This window comes from Maniola hyperantus, unplaced genomic scaffold (genome assembly GCF_902806685.2).
Source record: "Maniola hyperantus unplaced genomic scaffold, iAphHyp1.2, whole genome shotgun sequence".
Taxonomy (NCBI): domain Eukaryota; kingdom Metazoa; phylum Arthropoda; class Insecta; order Lepidoptera; family Nymphalidae; genus Maniola; species Maniola hyperantus.
This window is the reverse complement of record NW_027188994.1, coordinates 12,286-32,427: the sequence shown is the minus strand read 5'-3', so window position 1 is coordinate 32,427 and position 20,142 is coordinate 12,286. Positions and strand designations below refer to the sequence as shown.

Genomic DNA, 20,142 nt, shown 5'->3' with positions numbered 1-20,142 from the left:
CCATAGTAGCGTTGATAGATCAGTCAGTCAGTCAGTGGGCCACCTTTTCCTTTTTTATATTTAGATAAATGCGAAAGTTAGTTAGTTTGTTGGTTAGTCCTTCAATCACGCTGCAATAGAGCAACGAATCGACGTGATTTTTAAGGTTCTGTACCTACTGTGGGAAAAAGGAAAAACTTTTAATACAAATAAAAAACTTTGTGGTACTTTTCTTGTGCTCTCCTTCAAGTCACATTTTCAAACTGCAAGACATTCTTTTTGACAGAATTTGGTTCATCAATCAAAATCAAATTTTTCAGTTTCAACACAAACAAAATTTTCCAAAAAAACAGGTCAAACAATTATACAATGTAACAAAAATATTGAAAAATCAAGAAACGAAACACCCGAAATTGGTACGTATTGAAAAATTCGAGAATCATACTTATGTACTTAGTATTTTATAGTACCTATCTTAAACCTAATTTACCATTAAGATTTCCAGTTCTTGTGATATATATTAGTGGTTAAAACGTTGGCATTCTATTCGAGAGGTCGGGAGTTCGTTCCTGGGTACGCACTTTTCGGAGTTAGGAGATCGATGGTTTGGAGTCATTAAGTATCACTTCCTTAAACGATGAAGGAAACATCGTGAGGAAACCTGCATTCCTGATAGTTCTTCATAATGTTCTCAAAGGTGTATGAACTAGGCTAACGTGGTAGACTATGGCCTAAGCTCTTCCCATTAATCTTCCTATTTATTAATCATTGAATGTGACCCAAAACAATCTGGTGATTTACAAAGGCATTTTTATCTTTTTCATACTCTGATATGCTATCTCCTTTTTTTACCAAATATGCCTTAAAAATACACTAATATAATTTACTCCGATTTTCTATGGACTAAGTACATGAGAATGTAAATGGTTTTCATTTAAGTATTAAGTCTATAGTAAAATAGGCAAACCCTACGAAGCCGGAGCAGATCTAAGATTCGGGATTTAAAAAAAATATAAAGTTATAATTTCATTAAAAAAAACACGACTGCTCTTAAAAAACTCAAAAAACTTTTAAAAAGTTAAAAAAAACATTTACAACAATACCCCATCTGTGTACTCCATAATGTGTCCAAATCTGTTCATACATTTAGAAGTTATGGTGAAATAAACTCACCTTGAAAACATTACACTCTTTTTTTGGACAATCGAGTAAAATGAAGGACGTTCTTTTCAACGCCTATTTTCTATTTATGTACACGGATTGCTGCAAGATTTCTGGGCCGATTTCCGTGATTATTTTTAACCTGATGCCAGTGTTTCCATATGTAAATTGAGAATTACCGTGTTCAAGGGTTAAAATTACGGTGTTTCTAGATTAAATTACGGTGGATTAGCTAAAAGAATACCGTGTAAATTACCGTGTCATTTTTAAAAGAAAAAACGTCACGAATTTGCTTTTTAATCAGCTATTAATATTATTCTGAATCTGACTCTCCTAGCATAGCAATATCTTTTTCATATACGGATTTATTCATATTAATATTTTGTTAAATCTCATTAGTTTTACATTTTACTCCTTCCTAATTGCTTGAATAAGGACGAAATACTACTATTACGCAGTATATTATGAATTTTAAACGTGATTTTGTATTACGGTGACACGGTCAAGGTAATGGCCATATTACCTTGACGGTAGATTAGGGCTGAATTACGGTGCATCTACGGTAATTACCGTGTACATGGAAACACTGCCTGATGCCAAAGATGTAGTGTCCACAGATAGCCATGGTCTGCGGTGGACCATGGGCCTGATCCAGTACGCACTGCTGTTGGTCTCCGCTGTCGTCGCTCTGGTGACGGGTGTCGTCGGCTGCACCAGGAAGGTGTACATCGCTTGTAGGGAACCTTCGCCTTGTAAGAAGTAACATTGGTAAGTTTCCTTCCGGTGATAGATAGCAGCGGCCAATCTCAGTGGAATATGGAGACTAGTTTATACTGGATTTAACCAGAACGCTGACAAAGACCGAGACAGGCGAAAGTACTGATGATTACTGATACGATATTTAAAAAGTCCTATATTTTGTAAAAGTTCACGATGTATTGCAAATAAAACATCTGACTGACGCTAGAGGTCAACAAACGTTGGGTAAGTAGGCCAGACGGAGTCAATGCCGTGCCTTGACCCAGTTTTAGCACGCTATACATTGCGGTTTTGAAAAATACTAAATCACTAAAACTAACATAATTTGGTATCGGACTGTGTTTAGGTGTATAACAATAACGCTATGTTTTTGCTAGCGTTTTGGTTACACTCTGTATGTATACCAAGATAGTGTAGCGGTGAAAATCGGGTTCTATTCGGGCGGTCCGGTGTTTGGGCACGCACGTGTAACTTCTCGAAGTTTTTAGCAATTACTTAAATATTACTTGCTTTAACGGTGAAGGAAAACATCGTGAGGGTATACTGCATATCCGTGAGTTCTCCATAATGTTCTCAAATGTGTTTGAAGTCGGCCAATCCGCACTTAGTCGTTGGCGTGGTAGACTATCGCCAAAACCCTCACTCTGAGAGGAGACCCGTGCTCTGTAGTGAGCCGGCGATGGGTCGATGATGATGATGTAACCATGAAATCTTTACAGATGCACAATGGCTAAAATCAACTGGACATTTGTATACTCAGTGCTGCTGATCTTGTTCACTATATTCTCGGCTGGAAATGCTTGCAAAAAGAAGATCCCATGTACAGGCAGAGCTCCTTGCAAGAAAGGACCTTTTAGAACTTGAAAAATCAACTGAAAACCCCGACATCTAAAAAATTTCTTAAGGATAATAGAGTCAAGAAATTGTTTATTAACAATGAATAAAACAATAATATCTTGTGATGAATTGTAGTGATACAATTTGTGGAACAAAATATTCTGTCTACAAGAAAATAATTTGGAAAACTTGCCAAGCTGGCTATGGTCATTGGTCAATGGTGGACTTCTACAGAAATATGGCCGAAATGTTCTGACGATAAAGATTATAAAAAGTATAAATGGCAAGAAAAAATTTCTAAATTTTTAGAAATAGGTAGGTAATTATGGATAGAAATAACTTTTAGAAAAATATGACTGAAGTAGAAAAATATTTGGTCAAATAACAAAATAAAATTTAGAAATCGTTAGAAATTTATCGAAGAAAATTAATAATCTGACTATGTATTTTGAATTGAGAAACATGGATTTAACATCTCCTGCCCATATAATAGTGCAAAATGATTCAGATTATATTAACAGAAATACAATACAAAAACCAATTAAAATTAAATACTTATCAAATGAGATTTATAAAGGACACGGATATTATACGATAAACGATAGAGATGTTTTGCGTCAGTTTTGGAAGACGGTCCGAAATAGACCTTAAGTGAAATAGATTAGACCATCTGAATATCCAAATGGGCAATATTGTTATTTATGTGTTCAATAATTCAATTTCTTGTGTCTGTTATGAACAATACATAACTGTTTAATATGGACGAGTATCAATAAATTTGTATCAATGATTTGAATGCCTTTTAATTGACTAGATAATTCTCGCGACGCGACATTCCCGAGAGGATTTAGGTTTTTAATTCCCCGGAAAACTTTTTAATTTTGGGGTAAAAACTCCTTACTCTCCAGATTTTTGACTATATCATGCAAAAAATTACGTCAAATCGCTGCTCCGTTGCAGCGTGATTAACGGACAAACCAATAAATATTAATTTAAAAAAAATTCTGCCATATTGAATTTTTTTTTAAAAAAAAATAGACAATTGAAGGACGAATCAACAAACCAACAAACAAACACACTTTCGCATTGATAATATGGATACTGATTAGATAAGTAGGTACCTAGTAGGATTTAAAGTATTTTAAAATTCTGTAATTGAGAAATATTGTTTTGGGTCAAATTCCACCTTCCTAGTTAGCCTTTCATTTTTCTCATTTTCCAATAATTTCTTTATTTCAGATTACTTTTCGTGGTGGATAGGCTCAAATCAATTTTTCTCTTTTACTGACAACTCCGGCCCAACATGAAAGTGTCAACCCAAAATACTTAAATAGAAAATCTCTAGAATTTGGTAACAGCAAGCATTTGATTAGTTGGGATTAAGTTAGAGATTCAGAACCCTGAGAAGCTCTGTAAGTATTTACTCAGTATTGCTTTATTTTGTTTGATTCACGTTACCTACATAGGATATAAGAAGCTGTGGTAGCCTAGTGGTTAGGACGTCCGGCTTCCAATCGGAGGTCGGGGGTTCGATCCCGGGCACGCACCTCTAACTTTTCGGAGTTATGTGCGTTTTTAAGTAATTAAAATAATCACTTGATTTAACGGTGAAGGAAAACATCGTGAGGAAACTTGCATGCCTGAGAGTTCTCCATAATGTTCTCAAAGGTGTGTGAAGTCTACCAATCCGCACTTGGCCAGCGTGGTAGACTATGGCTAAACCCTTCTCACTCTGAGAGGAGACCCGTGCTCTGTAGTGAGCCGGCGATGGGTTGATCATGATGATGATGATCGGTTGTATAACGACGATGACGACTTGATGAACGCTTTATGCAATTTACTCTGCGCTAATATGGTCTTAGTAGAAATGTTGGGAAGCCCATTAATGCTGCCCTCGGCTGAGTTTGTTGTGGGCTCTTCTCAGACCTGGGCGCGTTTGGAACCCTCGTAGCTTAGTTTTAAAATTTTCACCATACAAATATACGAGATCATCTTAAAAATGCAACAACTGACTCTCAAAAAGTGTAATTTATTACATATTTTGAATACCTAAACCATTTGATTTGATTTGATTTGATAATGGTTGATGGAGGTTTCGTGGTTTCAGCGTTGGTCGTATGATGCAAGGTTGGCGGCAGCTGGTGGCAGTGCTGCTACTCGTGGTCACTCTCCTGCAACTTGTGGCTGCTTGTGGCCAGAGGAAGATCACTTGTAATCCTACCAACCCACCCTGCAAGAAATAAGGTGATTGAAGAGCTAAAAGTATAGTCCGTGACAGGTCGAGATGGCATCATTGACAGCATTGACCTATCAGTGGCCTACTTACGGAATGTTCGATGACCTCTAGCGTCAGTCTAGTAGTAGTAGATGTTTTATTTGCAACTAGCTTATGCTCGCGACTTCGTCCGCGTGGACTACACAAATTTCAAACCCCTATTTCACCCCCTTAGGAGTTGAATTTTCAAAAATCCTTTCTTAGCGGATGCCTACGTCATAATAGCTATCTACCAAATTTCAGACCAATCCGTTCAGTAGTTTGAGCTGTGCGTTGATAGATCAGTCAGTCAGTCAGTCACCTTTTCCTTTTATATATTTAGATATATCGTAAACTTTTACAGAATTATAGTATTTTTTATATTTTTTTTAAACATTGTGCTTACTCAAAAGTTCCAAAATATCTTATATAGTCCAGCCTGCATCCTGACGCTCACAGATTTTTCTGATCACTACCTTGTATTAGTAGTGTAGAAAGTCGATTCTGGGCCACCCCGGGGGGTCCGCGAAAAAAAATTGTCCCGCCCACAAAAAAAGACCACCACCATTGGCTCTGGATGTTCGCCGTTTTTAGACCATTGGCTCAAACCTAACCTAACCTAACCTAACCTAACATATATCGATCGGGTCGTTAGCGGGAAACTAAAAGGGCAATTGGAATCTCCTACCACTCATCTAGTGAATGATTGCGTGCGAGGCTGTAGGTACCTGCTACCTACGCTAGCTCTAACAATGAGTACCGTACGCGTCAAAATAACTTCGGAATGTCCAAGGCGTCACTTTCTCATTTTTTCATCGGGGGTACGTACCTGCTCCGGCGCCAGGGGGTTTTAACAATGCCCCCCGCCCCTTATCCCCTCACCCGTCGATCCATGCATTTCTACAATTTTGTCCTTAACCGACTTTAAAAAAGGAGGTATTTTTCTGTATGTATGACTGTATTTTCATAAAATGTTTAAATACGAGTTTATCATGTTATCACCATATTGGATGACTGATATTGTTTATAATGAATAAGTAAATTAGAATTTGATAGCAATGCATTTCGTAGAAACTTAACCCAAGCTTTTATGATAATGTGTTCTCTTGCAAAAATATGTGAGATGCTCTCTCGTGTCAGTTTAAAATATATTTATTATCTCATTAACAAAAAATTAACAAAATTCACGATCGATCGTGTCGTTGATTTTTTTAGTTAGTCCACTCAATCTGTTTTTATCGCCCATTAACTTTAGGTAGATGCAAAAACTGATATCGCATGCAGGTGTTTCAGAGCATGTACATTCGTGTTTGTTTCGAAGATTTATAATCCCATTAAGAAGGACTAACAAAAAATTAACCCAAGCTTTTATGATAATGTGTTCTCTTGCAAAAATATGTGAGATGCTCTCTCGTGTCAGTTTAAAATATATTTATTATCTCATTAACAAAAAATTAACAAAATTCACGATCGAGGGTTCCTTTTTCTATTTGAGTTACAGAACCCTAAGATAAGAATATAACAATTGAAAGGTTGGTCTTCCAGACACAATGCGATCCTTACCCGCTGTGAATACACAACAAAAGCCAGTAACCCGTGAGTGACACTTTACGGAAATATATTTTTTAAATAATGTGTACTTTCCCTACCATTTGTCTTTGAACAAATTTGAAACAAATTATAAAAGAGTCCTGTTCTAAAGCAGTCGCGCCATATTCCTTCTTACTACCTACAACGATGTTGTCTCAACTGTGTGAGCTGAACAACTCGGTCTACGATGAAGAAATGGTTGCAATTTGTGAAGAAGTCGAATTGAACACGATGTTAGTTGACCTATGTATGGAAACCGAACGAGATCAAGTTTATTCGTGAGTATTTTTTAATTTTTTTCCGCGAGCAGTTTTTATTTTAATCTATTGTATTTCAAAAATTTCATCGAATATTAGGTGTGCGACTATAAATTATTAATGTAATGCCGCCATCCTCGACCCTGAAGTTCAAACTTGTTTAAACACATTGCTGACAGAGAGGGGGTTTTTTGTGTATAAATATCCGGGCTTAGCTCTAGTAACGTCCATTCAGTGACAAGTTGTGATAGAAAAATAATAACCATGGAAGCTTTTTCCAGTGATGAAATAAGTGTATTTACTAAATCATTTGTGCTAAATAAGTTTCATAGAAACATCCGGTTGTGGTATATATCTAATAGACTCCCTAGATGGATGTTAGAGGACCCAGATATTAAACCGTTTTATACTCCATGTAGTGGTCATTCTGTCTCCATGACATCCCCTGTTTGTGATGAAATTGATGGGGTGTTTCCTATGATAGCATATTGTAATATGTGTGCTTCAAATGGTAAATTATATTCCAATAAAGATAATTGTAAGGTGTATTTTTCAGAACATATTTTTAACTATTGTATTTTTATTTTTTAGTTCGGGGCAAACTGGAGCCGGAGTAAAAAGAAAGGCTACTGTGCTCACACAGTCTTCGAGTAAGCGACCATGTTCTCAAGAACCTTCTACTTCTACGGGGCTATTGACGACATCAACATCAACGGAGGGAGGATCTACCTCATTTGTAAGTCCCGCAAACAATCACAGTGTCGAGTGTCCTTATTGTAAAACAAATGTTAATCAAAAATACTATACCAGCCACCTTAAAAGCAAGAAACATATAAATAATGTACTTCTTAATAGCTCCATTCAAAACTTAGCTAATGTGCAAATAATAGAAAACGCTTTCGGTCGAAGAATAGTAACATACAGGATTTCCAATGAGAATACGTCGTCTAATTCAGAATTCGAAACACCTGAATATTTCCTAAACTCAATTAAAAATATTATTTATGAGTTGCTTGATAAGCTATTAAAGGAATATAAGGCAATTAAAGTAAATTGCATTTTAAGTGGGGAATTTATTCAAACAACAAAAAATTTAGAGAATTCTTTTGATTTTCAAACCATTAATTATATTCTATGTTTAGAGCAAGAAATCAATAAAATTTATTCAGATTTGCATGATGAAATTTCAAATAAAGTTTGTAATTTTGAAAAGAAAGATAGTGGTTGGAGTCTAAAAAAAATTAATTACATTGATTTAAACATAAATAAATTTAACCCGTTACGAGGATCTTCATATATAGATCTACCCTTAGATATAAAACATAAGCATGCTGTAATTAATGTAAAAAATAATGACTATCAATGTTTTCAATGGGCTGTGCTTTCCGCATTGTATCCAGTTAACAATCATGTAGACAGAGTGAGTTCATATGCATCTAAACAAAACTCTTTAAGTTTTAAAGATATTCCATTTCCGGTAAAGTTGAAAGATATATATAAATTTGAGCGCTTAAATAATATTAGTATTAATGTTTTTGGACTTGAACGTGATACTAAAAGTAATTCCACAAAGGTCATTGGTCCACTCTATTTCACAAAATGCCGAAAACAAAAACACGTAAATTTACTTCACATAAATAATAGTTCTACCGGTCATTATTGTTATATAAAAAACCTATCCCGACTAGTTAGTTGCCAATTAAATGGACATCAACACGCGAACTATATTTGCGACGGTTGCTTGCTTTATTTTCAAACAGAGTGTAAATTAAAATCTCACCAGGAGTTCGATTGTAATCATGTTCGAACAGATTTACCAGGCATTAACAAAGCTAAATTAACATTCCATAAACACGAGAGGAAGTTAAAATTACCCTTTGTTGTATATGCAGATTTTGAAGCATTTTTAAATCCTATACAAGGATGTAATAATGATCCATCTACCTCATATACAACAAATTTTCAAAAGCATGAAGTATATAGTTTTGGGTACTATATCAAATGCACATTCAATGATAGTCTATCTAAATACAAAACGTATACGGGTAGTGACTGTTCAAAAGTTTTTATGGAACACCTAAATGACGACGTCAACCGCATTTATAACGAATATTTAATTGAAATCAATCCACTTCCCCTCTCAGAGGATATTAATGAAAAAATAAATAGAGCAACTATATGCTATATATGTAATAAAAAACTAGATTCAGCTTATAAAATAGATTATAATAAGTACACTGGCGTTTTCACAGGTGTCTGCCATAAAAGTTGCAGCAAAAAATTTGTCACGCCTCGATTTATCCCTGTAATTCTGCATAACCTTAGTAACTATGATGCTCATTTCATTGTACACGCGTTAAACTTTTCAGAAGGGGTGGTAAAGGTCATACCTCAAAATAAGGAACGATACATTTCGTTTTCAAAAATGTTAAAAATCGATGAAAACCAAATTGAATTGAGATTTATTGATTCTTTTAAATTTTTATCGTATAGTTTAGAATCCTTAACAAATAATTTGAATGATGATGAATTCATTGAATTGCGCAGAAATTTTCAGAATGAAAAGGATCTTCTTTATTTAAAACGCAAAGGTGTGTATCCATATGAGTATATGTCATCATTTGAATCCTTAAAGTTGACATCACTCCCCACTCAAGATAATTTTTTCAACACACTTACAAACAGTTCTATTTCAAATGAGGATTATAAACATGCCAGTGATGTCTGGAATCATTTTAAATGTCGTAATATGAGTGATTACTCTGATTTATATCTCAAAACAGATGTTCTCCTTTTAACGGATATTTTTGAAAACTTTAGAAACGTATGTATTAAAACTTACGATTTAGATCCTGCTCAATATTATACAGCGCCAGGTCTTAGTTGGGACGCAATGTTAAAGTATACACAAGTAACGTTGGATCTGCTTACAGATTACGATAAAATTGCATTCATAAAATCAGGTATACGTGGCGGTGTTTCGCAATGCAGTAACCGTTATGCGCAAGCAAATAATAAGTTTATGGAGAATTTTGATGAGAAAATTCAATCATCTTATCTCATGTACTTAGACGCGAATAATTTATATGGATGGGCTATGTCTCAATACCTTCCTACAGGTGGTTTTGAATGGGTAAATTGTGACACTAATTTTAATGTACCAATTGATTCTGACGTAGGCTATATTCTTGAAGTAGATTTAGAATATCCACAAATTTTACACGACTTACATACCGATTTTCCACTATGTCCAGAGAATATACTCGTAGGAGGGAGTAAAAATTTGAAATTAGTGCCGAACCTATTTCATAAAACTAAGTATGTTATTCATTATAGAAATTTAAAACAATGTTTAGAAATGGGCTTAAAGCTAGGGAAAGTCCATCGGATTTTAAAATTCAATCAAAGCCCTTGGTTACAAAAATATATTGATTTGAATACCCAGTTACGTACATCTGCACATTCTGATTTTGAAAAAGATTTCTATAAGTTAATGAATAATTCCATTTTCGGGAAAACAATGGAAAATGTTGAAAAACGAGTAGATGTTAAATTATGTACACATTGGGAAGATAAAGGAAAAGTCGCTGGTGCACAGAAACTTATCGCGAGACCTGAATTTCATAGTCTTTCAATATTCTCTGAAAGTTTTGTTGCAATTCAACTTAAAAAAACTAAAGTGTTATATGACAAACCCATCTATTTAGGTTTATGTATTTTGGATATTTCCAAAACGCTTATGTATGATTTTCATTACAAATATATGAAAAACAAATATGGTCCAAATTGTAAAATGTTATATACTGATACTGACAGCTTCATTTATCACATTTTCACTGATAATTTTTATGAGGATATTAAACCTGATTTAAATAAATACTTTGATACTTCAGATTATCCCCCTGATAATGCATTTGATTTCCCCCGAATAAATAAAAAGAAAATTGGTCTTTTTAAAGATGAAAACAATGGTGTGATTTTGACAGAATTTGTTGGATTGAGATCAAAAGTATACGCTTTTAATACACAAAAAAAATTCATTGCTAGAGCAAAAGGAGTAAACAAATCAGTAACAAAAAAATTTAAAATGGAGAATTACAAAACAGTCTTATTTGAGCAAAAAAATGAAATATGTGAAATGTATAGATTTAGATCTATAAAGCATGTTGTTTTCACCCAAAAAAATAATAAAATATCGTTATCACATTCAGACACAAAACGGTTTTTAATCAACAACTCCACTGACACTTTAGCTTGGGGGCATTACAAAATAAATACATTAAATAATAATGAACAGTGAGGTTTATCGATGCTATTTTTGTGTGTAGAACACGTTTTCTTTAGCAAAAGAACTTCTACGTTTATAATATGTAGATACGTATTGAAATGTATAACTAGTTATAATTATAAAAATGTATAGTTAATAAATAGAACTAAGAAAATATATTTAAGATTAATTTTAGCAATAGTTCGACATAGTAAGTAGAGCTAAGATAATATTATTATATTTAAGATAATAATATACAAAGGAAAATAAAATTGTTTTAATTGATCCTTAAAAGAAATAATATGTTATTTTTTTATTCATTTCCTTATCTGCCTTAATTAAAGTCACACGCATTTATTTACGATGTTTCATTTTCTCCATCCATTTACTGCTATAGTAGCAGGCCCAAGTGGCTGTGGTAAATCAAATTTTGTTACAAATTTCCTGAAGCACTGTAATGATTTATGTAACATACGGTTTGACCAAATTTTATGGTGCTATGATGAAATGCAACCTCTTTATAATCTAGAAAATGTGACATATATCCAGGGAATTCCTGAAATGAGCATGTTTGATGGAAAACATCCTCGGTTAGTTATAATTGATGATCTTATGAGAGAGTCAGATGGTCGCGTTGTCGATATTTTTACTAAAGGTAGCCATCACCGAAATTTAAGTGTATTTTACATTACACAAAATCTATTTCATCAAGGTAGAGGACAACGAGATATTTCACTGAACACAAGTTACATTATTTACTTCAAAAATCCACGAGACCGTACACAGATTCGTCATTTAGCTCGTCAAGTGTTTCCAGACAATGCAAAATTTATTGAGGAAGCCTATAAAGATGCTACTAATGAACCTTTTGGTTATTTAATGATTGACTTGAAACAAAATACAAGTGATTCATGTCGTTTTAAAAGCAAAATAGACCCCGTTACTAATGAATGTGTAGTATATGTCCCCAAAAAGGGGTTTAAATATGGTGAGCATCACCCGATTCTTGTTAGTAACAAATAATGGTTGAAGGTAACACAACGTCAGATATAAAAAAGCTGAGTGCATTACAAACATTTAAACCAAAATATCGTAAAATTTTACTTCGTTCTCTTAAAAAGGAGGAAATTAATTGTGTATGTGAATATATCAAAGAAATTTTTAAGGACAATACCCCAAAGTATAAAGAAGCAAGAAAACCCATCATAAGTATCGTAAAACTAAATTGCTTTTTTTCTACAAATGTGATTTAAATATTAAAATTCATTGATAATAGTAATTATAATGTTTGGACGTGTGAAAACTCATAAAGATTTATTAAAGGCTTTACTCACACTTAAACCTAAATTTCGTACAGCCTTATTAAAAGTTTGCAAGGACGAAGAAATTGATTGCATTAGTGAGTGCATTTTTAATATATTAAATGGTAAAGTACCCTTGAAGGATAGTGAGAAGTCTAAGCTGAAAAAACACAAAACTATATTAAGAAAATTAATTAAGAAAGGAAAAGGTAAATTAAGAAAACGCATTATCATTCAGCAAGGAGGAGCATTTCTACCGATTATATTGGGGGCTGTTTTGAATGGATTGTTCAATTTAGTATAAAAATGGAGTACACAAAGAAAATGATTCTTATTGAACCAGAGGCTATTGAACGCTTGAAATCAAGAGATACTATACATGAAGATTCTTTATCCCGATTAGACAAAGAAATGAAAAATATATTAAAAAATAAAATGGATGACCGTGAAAAATGGTTGTTATATATGCAAATTTTGCAAAGATATCTCCATTTTACCGGGGAAGAGAGGAAACCATTAATACTACCGGTGACAGTAGAGGATGGACAAAAACATTGTACTGACTTCCTTAAAAAGGAAAGTAAAGATAATGATTTCGCAGTTAATGAGGACTCTGAGGATGATAAGCACGTACGTGATTCATCAATTAATATTTTATATACCACCACTTATATAAGCAAACTCATACCAAAAACGTATAGAAAAAAAGGTGATATATTGTTGAACACTCTCCTAAACAATAAAGACAAAATTAACTGGAAAAATGATGGATTAATAGTCATAGATAATGAGATTGTAGATGGCAGTAATATAGTTGATCTAGTGAATTACACACTAAGACCATTAAAACGCCCCAAACCTGCTGGATGGGGAAAATTTATTGAAACTCTAAAAAATATTGGAGTTCCATCGGCTTGTATCGGTAATTCTCAAGCTTTTGAAAAAATTAATGATAAATCGCTAAAATTTAGAAGACATAGTTCCTCAGATGATGAAAAGAGTCGTGAAACTTTAACATCATACGCATTAAGAAAGAAACACGACATTTGGGAAAGATGGAATCCATACTAGACATTAAAGACATCTATTATGATGTTTCGAACCCAGCTGGTTACAGTAGCATAGATAAATTAGCCAGAGCATTAAAAGGTAAAATGGATAGGAAACAAGTTAAAGAGTGGTTGCAAGCCCAGGAAACTTATACGTTACACAAGCCTGTGCATCGAAAATTCCCAAGAAACAAATACATATTATCTAACTTTAATGAACTTTGGCAAGCAGATTTAAGTGATATGCGTACTTATTCTCAATATAATGAAGGTTTTAATTATATTCTGTGTGTTATTGATGTTTTTAGTAAATACGCTTTCGCTAGAGCACTTAAAAAGAAGAATTCAGAAAGTATAAAACGGGCATTTGAAAGCATATTTACTGAAGCTAAAGCAACTCCCACCCACTTACAATCTGATAAAGGAACTGAATTTGTATCAAAAGATGTTAGACAATACTTTAAAAGTAAAAATATTAATTATTACACAACCAACAACCCAGATATTAAAGCTAGTATAGTTGAGAGATTTCAAAGGACATTAAAAACTAAAATGTGGCGTTATTTTACACATAAAAATACCTATACTTATATTAACGTTTTACAAGATTTACTCTATTCCTATAACCATAGCTTTCATTCGAGCATCAAAATGTGTCCATTTGAAGTTAACTTTAATAACATCATGAAAGTTTGGAACAATTTATATGGAAATCTCAACAATAAAATAAGTGTTAGACAGCAAACTAAGTTTTCAATTGGTGATTATGTAAGGATAACAAAATATAAACACATTTTTCAAAAAGGGTATGAAACAAATTGGAGTGATGAAATATTTATTATATCCGGCATAAAAAAAAGCATGTCTAAGGTTGTCTATACCCTCAAAGATCTTCAAGATGAGTCTATTGTAGGAACGTTTTACGAGGATGAATTGCAAAAAATTACATATAACCCCACCACTCGATATAAAATTGATAAAATAGTACGCTCTCGCTACTCAGGTAACAGAAAACAATTACTTGTCAAGTGGAAAGGTTATCCTGATAAATTTAACAGTTGGATTTTAGAATCCAGTCTTAATCAGATAGGATGATGGAAGAAAATTTTTATTTAACTTTGCTTAGTAATAGTTCAATGGAATACTTCCCGGAAAACACAACGACCATGTTCTCAACAAAATTACCAAAAGCGCTTATTTTGGAAGGAGAATGGTACGTTGGAGTTGTTGAAATTCAATATCCTTGCACTATGTATACGGTTCGAGAAAATGAAAATGTTATTTTTACATCAAAATGGATTATGATACCCGAGGACGGTATTAAATCATTAGTACACTATAGAAACCGTATTCCTGCCATGAACTATGACTGCATTGCTCATATTGTAGCTGAATTAAATAAAAATACTGATGTTGAAATAATGTTTAATTATGATGAAATAAATAATAAAGTATCAATATTATGTGAGGATAACTTAATTGATGTACTTAAGTTATCAACCAAGTTATGTTTACAACTGGGTTTTGAACCAAATACGAATCTAATTCAGCATAAAACTGGAACATATCCTTATAATTTAAAATTAGGATTGCCATCTCAATTGTTCATTTATTGTGATATAATAGAACCACAAATTGTTGGAGATGTGATGGCCCCTCTTCTCAGAATCGTACCACTAGATCCTACAGTCTATATATACGGGGCAAACAAAATGCATATTTTTTCACCACCTCATTACGTACCTGTCATGCGCAGAGAGTTCGATGTAATAGAAATAGATATAAGAACGAGTACAGGTCGGAAAGTACCATTCCAGTTTGGGACAACGTGTATTAAACTACATTTTAAGAGAATCAAGTGAACGTGCATGTAAAATGCCGTGCCCATATTTACATTATTATTCTCATCAAGCTGGTACAGGCGTAGGTGCAATTTATAAGGGAGCACCTTATCAGCGAGGTCATGGTATTGGCAGTTTTTTGGGTGGATTATTTAGATCTGTTCTTCCACTTTTGAAAAATGGCGCTAAAGTTGTGGGTAAAGAAGCTTTAAATGCTGGTGTGGGCCTATTGTCCGATATGTTAAATGTGCAGCCAATGGATGAATCTATCAGATCACGTTTAAAAACAGCAACTTCGAATCTAAAACAAAAAGCTGATAAAAAAATTGATTCAATAATGAGAGGATCAGGCTATAAAATTAGGCGACAAAAGAGGAAACGTACCACTTCTAAAAAAACTCTCAAACGGAAAGGTACTAAGAAAATTAAACAGAGTAATATTCAGGATATTTTTCATAAAAGTTAAAATTTAAAAAAATGTCATTTTTACATCATAACTCCTGTGAATGCGTAAAATCTGAGTTGGATTTGTTTGCTCTACCATCGACTCAAACAAGTATTGAGGGGGGTCAGTGGATTCATTACAACCCCATTTCATCATTGACCGATGATGGACCCATTGAGTTCTTAGTACCAGGAAATGGAGATGATTACATTGATTTATCTCATACCCTACTTCACATAAAAGCTAAAGTTCAGAATACTGATGCAACTAACATTGCGGAGACGGCTAATGTTGCTCCAGTTAACAATTGGTTACACTCACTTTTAGTCAGGTTGACATATATTTAAATCAAAAGCTCGTATCACCTCCAAACAACACTTATGGGTATCGAGCCTACATCGAGACATTGCTTAATTATGGTACAGCTGCCAAGAAATCTCATCTCACTTGTGGTCTATGGTATAAAGATACCACCTCGAAAATGGATTCATGTGATGCTTCAAATCAGGGATACGCAAAAAGAGAAGAATTAGCAAAGGAAAGTAAAACTATTGAAATGATTGGACACATACACGCTGATATTTTTAATCAAGATAAGTTTTTAATCAACGGTGTTGAAATGCGTCTAAAACTAGTACGTTCTAAAGATACTTTCAATCTTATGTGTTCCTCTGCAGATGGTAAATTCAAAGTGCATATATCTAGTGCTAGCCTTATAATGCGTAAAGTTCGGATCAATCCGAGTGTATTAATTGCACATGAGAAAGTATTAGCTACTACAACCGCTAAATATCCTGTCACCCGTGCCGAAGTTAAAGTGTTAACGATACCCTCAGGAATCCAAGGAAAAATGCTTGATAATGTATTTTTAGGACAAATTCCCAAAAGATGTATTGTTGGTTTCGTGGGAAACTCTGCTTTCAATGGAACTCTAAATACAAATCCTTTTAATTTTGGTAATCACGGACTTAATCTGTTCGGTTTATATGTTGATGGCCAATCGATACCATCAAAAACATTAACACCGTCTTTTGATAATGATATGTTCACGAGTGCATACCATACTTTATTCTCGGGAACAGGAATTCATTTTTTGAATGATGGAAATGATGTCTCTAAGGAAGAGTATAAAAATGGATATTGTCTGTTTGCGTTTGATTTAACTCCTGATTTATCTGCTAATTCAAACTCCCACTGGAACCTTATTAAACGGGGTAGTGTAAGATTTGAAGTTCGATTCGAAAAAGCTCTAACCACAACTGTTAATTGCATAGTATACGCAGAGTTTGATAACGTAATTGAAATTAATAAAAATCGAGACGTTAGTTTAGACTACAACAGTTAAGAATTAATATAAATGGAGATATTTACTTTTTAAGTCATTTCTTAACCATCCATTCAGTAAAGAAGATTATTTTACATTTTAATTTATTTATAATTAAAGTTTCAATGGATACCAAAGAGATAGAAAACTATTTAAAAAAAATTGATGCAAATATTCACTTCAATGTATTTGCAGCTAATAAGATACCGATATATTTAACACCACCAGCTTATTTAATATCCAATTTAGACCCCGATACAAAACCTGGATCTCACTGGGTAGCGATATACGTGGGTACTAATGGTGTCGGTGAATATTTTGACTCGTTTGGTCGAAAACCAATGGATTATCATGAAATGTTTCTAAAAACCAACTGTAAGAAGTGGATTCATAACAACAAAGTACTGCAAAACTATTTCAGCTCATTTTGTGGAATGTATTGTTTAGTTTATATATATTTTAAATATAACGACATCTCAATGTCACAATTTCTTAATGTATTTTCAGATAATACTTTGTATAATGATCAACTGTTACAATATATGTTTAAGACTTTATTTTTAGAGAAATGAAATAAAAAAGAATGGTTTGAAAAATTATAGTTTTATTTGCATGAAAATCTTACATAACATTTTTATTAAAAATGAATCTTAAAGTACCCATAACTATAACTTAAGTGTACACTGTGATGAGAGCGAATGGAGCGAATCTTGCATAGTTTCTTCATCATCTGTTGCGGGGCCTCGTATCCCAAATAGTGCATCTTCCTTCCCAACGAAGTCAACAGGGCTGTAGAGACTTGGTGATGGTGATGGACTTCTATCTAATTGCGAATACCAATTTTCATCTTCTATCTCTTCCAAATTTACTGTATTTTCTACTTCTTCACATATTGTAACCATTTCTTCGTCATAAATGGTCTCGTTCAGTTCACAAAGTTGAGGCGACATCGTGTAGTTGGACATAGTGTAATGAAATATGAAGTTCGTATTTCGAAGCAAAACACTTTTATACTTTGTTGTATCGGCGAAGAGTGGGGGGACTCGGCTTAGGCAGTTATCAGAAAAAACGCATGTGTATGCACCGATCATTATGATCCTAAGCTAGCTAAACCATACTTTATAAGTACTAGTATTAGTAGTTATTGCTTGTTATCTCTGTCGATAAAATATTTTTTACAATCATGTCTTCCTGCGATCTGCTTTGTTATGTTGTAAATAATATCTCGCGTGCTGTGATAAAATTTATCAGCGTCTGATTTCACGTAGTACTTTAATCGTAAATCTGCATATTTCCAGTAATCAATAGGTAAAACCCCTTCCAGATTCTTCATGTCATAGACATCTATTTTGATGAGATGACTTGCACTGACACCATCACCATCATTGGATGAGATATAGGATAGACCTCCATCAGTCGCTTGAGCTACCGATGACGAAATAGTAGTTCTCCTCTTTTTCTTTGGTTTTTCGAAAAATACATCTATATTGTTTTGCTCCGTTGGTTTGCTCCTTTTTGAAGCAGTCTTTTTATTATTTAATGTGGAATCACTCGCATCTTGATCATCTGGCACATTGAGTGGATAGTAGTAATGCTTGTAAGTGAATTCTTCCTGTGAGTCCTGAAATAAAAAGGTAATAGTGCATAAGATTAAGGTGATACTTTAACTAATAGAATTACAAAAACTAATTATAATATTTACTTAAATTTATAAAAGTTTATAAAAGATCCTAGTTACCGCTAAAATTGCAAACTTACCGTCATGATGGATGGAAATATGTAGATTCACAACACAATCGCTCTAGACGGGTGATTTATATTTAAGACTTATAGCACTGATATTTGATCCTAACGATCTGGCACCGAGTAAACTTGTGACACAAAATTACAATGGTGCGTTTTTATACACACATCTTTTTAGGCAAGAGTCAACATGTTTTCATGCAGCTGCATGTGTCATATTTTTTTGTATCTACTAAGAGAACACATTATCATAAAAGCTTGGGTTAATTTTTTGTTAGTCCTTCTTAATGGGATTATAAATCTTCGAAACAAACACGAATGTACATGCTCTGAAACACCTGCATGCGATATCAGTTTTTGCATCTACCTAAAGTTAATGGGCGATAAAAACAGATTGAGTGGACTAACTAAAAAAATCAACGACACGATCGATCGTGAATTTTGTTAATTTTTTGTTAATGAGATAATAAATATATTTTAAACTGACACGAGAGAGCATCTCACATATTTTTGCAAGAGAACACATTATCATAAAAGCTTGGGTTAATTTTTTGTTAGTCCTTCTTAATGGGATTATAAATCTTCGAAACAAACACGAATGTACATGCTCTGAAACACCTGCATGCGATATCAGTTTTTGCATCTACCTAAAGTTAATGGGCGATAAAAACAGATTGAGTGGACTAACTAAAAAAATCAACGACACGATCGATCGTGAATTTTGTTAATTTTTTGTTAATGAGATAATAAATATATTTTAAACTGACACGAGAGAGCATCTCACATATTTTTGCAAGAGAACACATTATCATAAAAGCTTGGGTTAAGTTTCTACGAAATGCATTGCTATCAAATTCTAATTTACTTATTCATTATAAACAATATCAGTCATCCAATATGGTGATAACATGATAAACTCGTATTTAAACATTTTATGAAAATACAGTCATACATACAGAAAAATACCTCCTTTTTTAAAGTCGGTTAAGGACAAAATTGTAGAAATGCATGGATCGACGGGTGAGGGGATAAGGGGCGGGGGGCATTGTTAAAACCCCCTGGCGCCGGAGCAGGTACGTACCCCCGATGAAAAAATGAGAAAGTGACGCCTTGGACATTCCGAAGTTATTTTGACGCATACGGTACTCATTGTTAGAGCTAGCGTAGGTAGCAGGTACCTACAGCCTCGCACGCAATCATTCACTAGATGAGTGGTAGGAGATTCCAATTGCCCTTTTAGTTTCCCGCTAACGACCCGATCGATATATGTTAGGTTAGGTTAGGTTAGGTTAGGTTAGGTTTGAGCCAATGGTCTAAAAACGGCGAACATCCAGA

The 20,142-nt window shown here is 33.7% G+C and overlaps 2 protein-coding genes and 1 long non-coding RNA gene across 3 annotated transcripts; 2 read left to right on the top strand and 1 right to left on the bottom strand.

The window, feature by feature from the left end:
* The first annotated feature begins 343 nt into the window (after nucleotides 1-343).
* LOC117996014 (uncharacterized) lies at nucleotides 344-3,528 on the top strand. Its single transcript, XR_004675598.2, has 3 exons — nucleotides 344-395; nucleotides 1,758-1,908; nucleotides 2,619-3,528. It is a non-coding gene; the product is annotated as an uncharacterized lncRNA (long non-coding RNA).
* A 2,017-nt stretch (nucleotides 3,529-5,545) lies between these two features.
* Nucleotides 5,546-10,898, top strand: LOC138404638 (uncharacterized). The gene is made up of 3 exons (XM_069509210.1): nucleotides 5,546-6,858; nucleotides 7,429-8,573; nucleotides 10,885-10,898. The coding sequence occupies exons 1-3, from the start codon at nucleotides 6,728-6,730 to the stop codon at nucleotides 10,896-10,898; spliced, it is 1,290 nt and encodes a 429-aa protein (XP_069365311.1). The 5' UTR covers nucleotides 5,546-6,727.
* A 6,159-nt stretch (nucleotides 10,899-17,057) lies between these two features.
* LOC138404637 (uncharacterized) lies at nucleotides 17,058-19,860 on the bottom strand. The gene is made up of 2 exons (XM_069509209.1): nucleotides 18,823-19,860; nucleotides 17,058-18,685 (listed from the first exon to the last, which is right to left on the bottom strand). The coding sequence occupies exons 1-2, from the start codon at nucleotides 18,826-18,828 to the stop codon at nucleotides 18,206-18,208; spliced, it is 486 nt and encodes a 161-aa protein (XP_069365310.1). The 5' UTR covers nucleotides 18,829-19,860; the 3' UTR covers nucleotides 17,058-18,205.
* Nucleotides 19,861-20,142: the final 282 nt, after the last annotated feature.

Bases quoted from the DNA above. Each gene is read 5' to 3' on its own strand.
- LOC138404638 (XM_069509210.1), top strand. From the start codon at position 6,728: ATGTTGTCTCAACTGTGTGAGCTGAACAACTCGGTCTACGATGAAGAA. The intron at 6,859-7,428 runs GTGAGTATTTTT...TTTATTTTTTAG, and splicing joins GAACGAGATCAAGTTTATTC to TTCGGGGCAAACTGGAGCCG.